We start from the raw sequence: 7,885 nt of genomic DNA on the forward strand, positions 1-7,885 counted from the left end.
TATTAAAAAAAACTTCCTACACTCTACACGTTTGCTGCATCATCTATAGGATAGGGTTTAGCTGGAACATAAAATTCTATATAAACCTACTGTATGACTGAATAAAAACGACGTCACGTGGGCGTAGAAACAAATATCATTTCAGTTCGAGTATTTCTATGTCAAACTATAAGTTAGATTTTTCGGCATCTATACAAAATATTAATATGTTGATTGACCTCAAGTTAGATATACAGGGTGTCCCAGGCTGAGCGTGCATTAGAAGTTTCTAGAGTACTACAACATCTAGCACGGAGATTTTTGGCACATCATAGTTTCATAACGAGATCTATCGATTAAACATATTTTCAATATGGCGGCACTTCCGGAAATACCGGAAATTGACAGCAACTTTCTTATTTTAAATGGGTGCCCCCATTTTTATTACATACTTAGCTGTGCTTAGGTTCACTGTAAAATTTTATGAATTTTGATATTAAACACTCTATATCTAACACTGACCGTTTTTGAGAAAAAAATATTTAAATTTTTGAACGAGAAAAACTGCCTGTCAAGAATATGTATATAGCCTAAACGTCAAATTTAGTGATTACCATAGCCACTGTGCCATAAAGAGAAAACATGTGGCTATCTATTTCAAAAATTGTTCAAATATCATTAATATAGGCGCTAACTGTCATGGAATTGAGCGATTAAAAAATTATCATAAATCATTTTATTCAAATGGAAACCCACTTTTTTATTTCACTAATAAAAAGGTTTTTTAATGATCGAATAAAAACGGCATCAGTGATGGCTATGAAATGACGATCGATGACATTTCCCATATAATTTTACATATAAAATGACAGCGATCTTCATTTCATAGACATCGCTGATGCCGTGTTTATTCGATCATATGGTATTTAATATAGACTAGACCCAGAATAATTAATATGAATAATAATTAATGAAAAAAATTTAAACTCAATTTCATTGTTTAAAATTCATCAATCGAGTATTAGTAGTACAAGTTATAGAATTATAAATAATAATAAGCTGTTACTAATGACATGAGGTGATGATAATTCGGTAGTTTTTACTTTATTTGAGATTATTCTAATTAATAACAAACTCGAAATAAAATTGTTGGACAATTTTGTTCAAGACGGTATTCACTGTGCTCAAATAACAGGAGCATATACATATAAATCAAATACGTTTAAATAAAATATACGACGGCCTCCCCATAAGAGCAATGAGAGGATTTACGTCCCAGTATTGAAGGGGGACAGAAAATCGAGTCGAATGTTCAAGACATAAGTTCATCCTTGTTTAGTCAAACCTCCTACAAACCAAGGATAGACTTATGTAGGAAATGCATTGAAATTCTATAGCCATCCTTCAATATCGGGACAGGAATTTAAGCGGTACCCTCCGTATACTTTATTTTAAACGTATTTGATATAAATCGTCCCATTTCTGCCAAAAGTCACTAACTTACTTTTTATTACTTCCGAGAAAAATGCGTCTAAAGATGAATTGCATTGCATAAAGATGTTATAGTTAGTAACTATTGACTATTAAAATAAAACATAAATAGCCAGAAACCGTAGTTAATGACTTTTGTAATCGATTCTCCGCTTCAAAACATAGTTAGTGATTGAATTTGGTTGTTCGGAAAAATGTTAGTTAGTGACTTTTGGCAGCAATAGGACGAAATAACATTTTTTTGACTAGTTCAATAGATCAAAGGGTAATTTTAGGTACTTTGAGTGTATCGAATAATAAAATTACTGTTAAATACTGTTATAATAAATAGCTGATCAACAAGATTTAGAATGTTTAGAAGATGAAAATAGTTTAAATATATATGTATATATGGAAATGGAGTGGAATATATCGTCCTATTGCTGCTAAAAGTCACTAACTAACATTTTACAGAATAACCAAATTATTCAGAAATTCAATCACTTAACTATATTTTGAAGCCGAGAATCGATAGAAAAAGCCATTAACTACGATTTCTGGCTATTTATGCTGTATTTTAATACCGAATAGTTACTAACAACAACTTTATGCAATGCAATTCATTTTTAGACGCGTTTTTCTCGGAAGTAATAAAAAGTAAGTTAGTGACTTTTGGCAGCAATGGGACGATATGAAAGTAAATCTAGAAAATTTGTGAGGAACTTTAACTGTTGTATAGGAAAGAACTGTGATATTTTTATATTCAGAGGCAAATAAAATATTTGCAAAGAATTTTATATATTATTTATTAATCCTAAAATATCTATAACTAAATATACATGTATTCTTAAAAATAAACATTTTAGTAAAATGCTTTCAATTATAAAATGGATTGTATGTTATCCAATGAGCTCTATCTTGTTCCTTTTCTGACTTATGTGTAGTGAATAAGGACTTGTAGACATCTGTAGCTTTCTTATCATTTGCTATGCTATAACTAGAAGCCATCTTCTTTATTTCTTCAGGTTTTATTGCTTTCCCTGACGCTATGACATTACCAATTTTGGATAACGACATAGAATTAGAAGGTCCTGTTTTTAGCCTCTTAGAAAGATCATCAGCCTTTGACGTAACTGATCTCTTTGTTCCTTTTATGGTCTTATCTTTACATTCTGCTAAGCCTGAAGTACTTGGTTCAACTTTAATTTTTTTCTTTTCTTTATTTTTTTTGTTTTTTGCTTGTCTAACTTCCATTCTTTGTTTCATTAAAATCATGTCTTCATCTGTTGTCCCGTTCATAATAACAATATCATCATCTTCAAACGGCTTATTACACTTGTTGCAATTTTTTGTTCCTATTTCCTTATAAGCTCTTTCAGAAAACACACATCCGCAGCCCCATACGGCAACAAATCGAAATTTTCCATCCATTTCCAAGCCCAAAACGGGACAGATGTATGGCGAGGCACGATGATCAACCGAACCTTCTTTTTTGTCATCTTCATTTTTATATTCAGGATTTTTTGTAAGGTTTACATCTTGAACGTCTTTCAAAGTTTTGATATGCCTGAATTCCTCTGGCAAACTTCTTCTATCCAGTAGAGCTTCGATTAGGGCCATTTTACTGTACAGTTTTCCCAGATGACACACAACAATTGGTTTCTGTAGAACTTGCTGAGTTATTGCGCAACACTTCCATAAAGCTGTTAATTCGGCGTCTTTATCTTTTTGTTCGGGCTTCTTTTTAACTCTCACCAATTCATCTCGTCGTGGTATGGTTCCACCGTCACAACCCATGACAGAATTTTACAAAAGTTGTATGTTTGTATTACAAAGGAACGAATAATTGTGAACTGAATCAAAAACAGTAACGCGTAATCGCCCGATAATCAACACTCAACCTAAACAGTTTAAAAACTAAAACATTAAAAATCAACAATTTCAGAAGTATACGACGACTGACGTTTGACAAATGGTCGACTACCGACTACGACAAACAGGGAGACGATCTCAGCATTTAAAGCTTGCGAACAATGGTTCACTAGGCGTGGCTTATATATGGCGGCATCAATATGGCGGCATTAGCAGGGCCGGATTACAGAAACTTCGTTGGAAAATTTTATTTTATACAATATAATGATCTCAACTTTTTTAGATAAAAAATTAGTTAACCAAGTTAACTACAAAACCTACATTTTTTTTTCATTTCGACACAGAAATATTCGGGAAAGTGAAAATACTGTGTAAAATGAGTGGAACTAGGATTGAAAATATTTTGGTAAAAATGAATTTTTAGTTGAATGTTGTTTAAAAAATTTACGTAGATATTGAATTAACTTATGGTGTATCTAAGACTAATAACGTTAACATATTTTAATTTTCTTTATCAATGCGGAAAATAAACATATACAGGGTGGTCCGAATTGTATTCCGGAAACTTCGGCAGCATATTCTGCAGATAAAAATAGCTAAAAAACTTCGTATAAATGTATGTCCTAAAATGCTTAGATTCGGAGATACAGGGTGTAGAAATTTCTTTTTTATTTCGATTTTTTCCAAATAATTTGTAGTAACGTCAATATTTAGATGAAAATTGGTGTCTGGGAGTTTTTTAACATGAGAAATTTGATTTTGATGTCAATATGACTCCTACTGGTAGAGGGCGCCATCTATATGTGTTTTAACTGTTTTGAAGCGCAATAACTTATTGTCCGTACCTGTATAAAACTACCGAGGGAAAAATATACATCTCTGTGATTTTTTACGTAAAAAATTTCTCTTTGTAAAAATCGCTACGAGCAATCGTTCTGAAGATATTTAGAATGGAAATAGTCAATACATGCCATTATTACCGAAAAATAAACACGTTGAGTAGATAGTTATTTCACTGAAATAATAAATTTGGGAAATTTTTATTTTTTGAAATTAATCATATTTTTTCTGCAAGAAATATGATGATAAAACAGCTTTTGTTGAACTTTTGGTACAAAAACATTTCAAATTTATGATCTCAGTCTAATAACTGTTTAGTCAACATGTTTAATTCATGTCAGTGATGACAGGTATTGATAATTTCGATTCCAAATATCTCGAAAACCATTACTCGTAGCGATTTTTACCAAGAGACCTTTTTTACGGAAAAAGCGTCGTAAATGCATATTTTTTTACTCAGTAGTTTTATACAGGTACGGACGAAAAGTTATTACTCTTCAAACCAGTTAAAAATATGTAGGTGGCGCCCTCTACTAGTAGGAGTCATATTGACATCAAAATCAAATTTATCATGTCAAAAAACTCCCAGACACCAATTTTAATCCAAATATTGACGTTACTGCAGAATTTATTTGGAAAAAATCGAAATAAAAATGAAATTTCTACACCCTGTATCTCCGAAACTAAGCATTTTTGGACATACATCTATACGAACATTTTTACTTATTTTTATCTGCAGAATATGCTGCCGAAGTTTCCGGAATACAGTTCGGACCACCCTGTTGGGATCTGGTTAGGTTAATCATTAATATTTTGAATTTATTCATAATAATTGCTTTTAATTTAAGATTATAATAAGAACAAAAATGTTAAAAATAAATGATAGAAAGTCATTCAAATTATATTGTCTCAAAAATATAAATTACAGGATTAATTTTAATGCATGGCTATGTATTATTTAAGGAGGAAACAAAAAATAATACGCCTTAAATAAATTTAAGAAAATCGGGTTTAATTCCAGCTATCAATTTCCTGATGGCGGAAAAATAAAACACAAATAGTGTGGAAAATTCTACTGGGTTATTTATCCCACTGGAATTTTCCAACTTCCATTAATACAAATGGTTATTATGGTCTCTACCTAACCAGTACCCATATCTACATAGCCATAGGATTTTTCCTGACTAGGAACCCATTGTTAATGTTGTCTTATGGCCATTTCATCCATGACTAGACAACACATTATTTCGCTCTCTGAAGCAGTAGATTTTAATTTTAATGCTTCAAATGTCTCGCTAAATCGAGGCAATTCATTTATGGTTTGGTACCAACGACTTATTGTCCTCGTGTGAGGTAAACATGTATTAAAAGACCTTCTTCCTCCGAGGTATTCGATACAGCTTCCATAATGGGTAGGATTCCAGTAGGATCCTGTAATAACAGAAAACCTAATTTTTATCATGGGTAGGATTTCAGTAGGATCCTGTAATAACAGAAAACCTAATTTTTATCATGTTATTCGAAAATTCAAATTAACAACATAATTTCTAGATAAATTAACAAATACTTTTGTTCTTTAGAAATATAAATAGAGAATAAAACCTGGGATATGTATACAAACAGGTAAATAAAAGTCACCTTTTCATACAAAAGCAATTTGTATGGACAATTTGAAATTCCCCTGAAAATTAAAAAAAAATACGAAATTTGCATAATATAATACCTGTAATAAGGTAAATAGACAGGTAAAACTTAAAGAAAAACATTATAGGGTTATAAAAAAATAAAAAAAAGGTAAAAGAAAATTAAATAATCCTGAAGAGTAGATAATCCAGAACAATCGAAATTAAAAAAAAATTATTTGACTACAAAAAGACAATACAAAGGAAGTTTAAATTGCAAGTTCTAAAATGTTATTGGTTTGATATCAATATATACATATATAAAAACAAATTTTATTAAGTAGTGAACTACTTAGCTGCCTATTAGCTGAGTGCAAATAATAATAGATTACACCAAAAAAAGTAATCTGGCGTCGTTAATGTTATTATAAGATGGTTGACAATAAATATTTTATTACTTATTGTTATATTGAATAATGTGAAATAAAAGATGTAAACTATAGGTATAATAAAAAAATACATTCTTTATTTACATTTTTATTAAGTATGGGAATAGCATGGGACTTTTAGTTCAGTCAATGGGGATCAAAAAAGGGGCCTGCCTGGAAAAAAGTCCGGAAGTTTTGAAACTTTGCAGGTTTATAGGTTTTGGGGTCCCTAACTAAAATCCATAAAATGCACATTTCCAGACTTGCCGCCGGCGCCGCCATCTTTGCAGGATGGCGCCCAAAATCGGTATTTTGTGAATATCTCGAAAACTGCGTTTTTCGCGAAAATTTGAGGAGAGCAAAATTAAAGAGAATAGAATTTCCTATAAAAAAGGTTGTGAAAATTTTCGCTAGAGTCAACCGTTTAGGCACAAAATTCCTGAAAATTTTACAATTTTGCGTAAAATATGATATATTATGTATAGTCGATTTTCCGAAATCAAATGTCGATTAGGGTTCACTAAAACTAGTTTTAGTTTAGTTTTTTCAATTTTGTCATCATTAATTCGTTCATTAATTTATGAATAATTAATTGTCGTGCTGGACAGCATTCATTGCGAACTTACCACCAGGTTCAGCATTGGTCTGGTTGTACCAAAGATGCCGAAGAATGGGGTTGGAAGAAAACAAAAACAGGCATTACTCCAGTCACAACGTTGAAAGATCCAGCTCCAAAATCCCTGTTGGCATTTTTATCCTGTAAATGCAAAACCAACAACTATGGTAAAGCCTGCGGATGCAGAAAAGCAGGATTAAAATGTTCAATGATTTGTGCATACTGCAATTGAAAATCCTGTGACAACGTCACTGAAGTGTCACTCGACGAATCCGATGAAGAGCAGTTGGACTTGCCTGTAGATATCCCTCTGGCGGCTGAAGATGAAGAGTTGGACGTATTGGACGAGAGACCACCCTGATGAGCCCAGCACAGCAGACACGATCGACTTTGACATCAATGAGCCAGATCCGTCGGGCTTGTGCAAAATTAAAATTAATTATTCATAAATTAATGAGCGAATTAATGATACGCCACTGTTTTATGACAAAATTGAAGAAACTAAACTAAAACTAGTTTTAGTGAACCCTAATCGACATTTGATTTCGGAAAATCGACTATACATATCATATTTTACGCAAAATTGTAAAAATTTCAGGGATTTTGTGCCTAAACGGTTGACTTTAGCGAAAATTTTCATGAAATCTTTTTTATAGGAAACTTTATTCTCTTTAATTTTGCTCTCCTTAAATTTTTGCGAAAAACGCATAGTTTTAGAGATATTCACAAAATACCGATTTTGGGCGCCATCTTGGCAAGATGGCGGCGCCGGCGGCAAGTCTGGAAATGTGCATTTTATGGATTTTAGTTAGTGACCCCAAAACCTATAAACCTGCAAAGTTGCAAAACTTCCGGACTTTTTTCCAAGCAAAAATCCCCAATGACTGAACTATTTAGTCTGACAACAAATAGAGATATTCTATCAAAACAGCTATCAGAAAAGTGTTTCGAGCATATCAACACTACCAGATGTAGCTTGCCAGTTTCACAGACACCCAAACTTCTCGACGGATGGGATTTTTGAATAATATATATATAATATATTAATATACCGTATG

At 32.0% G+C, this 7,885-nt stretch overlaps 1 protein-coding gene across 1 annotated transcript; it reads right to left on the reverse strand.

Moving 5' to 3' along the window:
* Window positions 1–2,306: 2,306 nt before the first annotated feature.
* Window positions 2,307–3,420, reverse strand: LOC115880848 (replication termination factor 2-like). The gene has a single exon (XM_030898159.1). It carries the CDS (start codon window positions 3,244–3,246, stop codon window positions 2,326–2,328), a length of 921 nt encoding a protein of 306 aa, XP_030754019.1. The 5' UTR covers window positions 3,247–3,420; the 3' UTR covers window positions 2,307–2,325.
* Window positions 3,421–7,885: the final 4,465 nt, after the last annotated feature.

The sequence above is a fragment of the Sitophilus oryzae genome, unplaced genomic scaffold (genome assembly GCF_002938485.1).
Source record: "Sitophilus oryzae breed Bouriz unplaced genomic scaffold, Soryzae_2.0 scaffold_165_pilon_pilon, whole genome shotgun sequence".
NCBI lineage: Eukaryota > Metazoa > Arthropoda > Insecta > Coleoptera > Curculionidae > Sitophilus > Sitophilus oryzae.

What these genes read in the sequence shown, in the direction of transcription:
- LOC115880848 (XM_030898159.1), bottom strand. Translation starts at nt 3,246, where the DNA reads ATGGGTTGTGACGGTGGAACCATACCACGACGAGATGAATTGGTGAGA.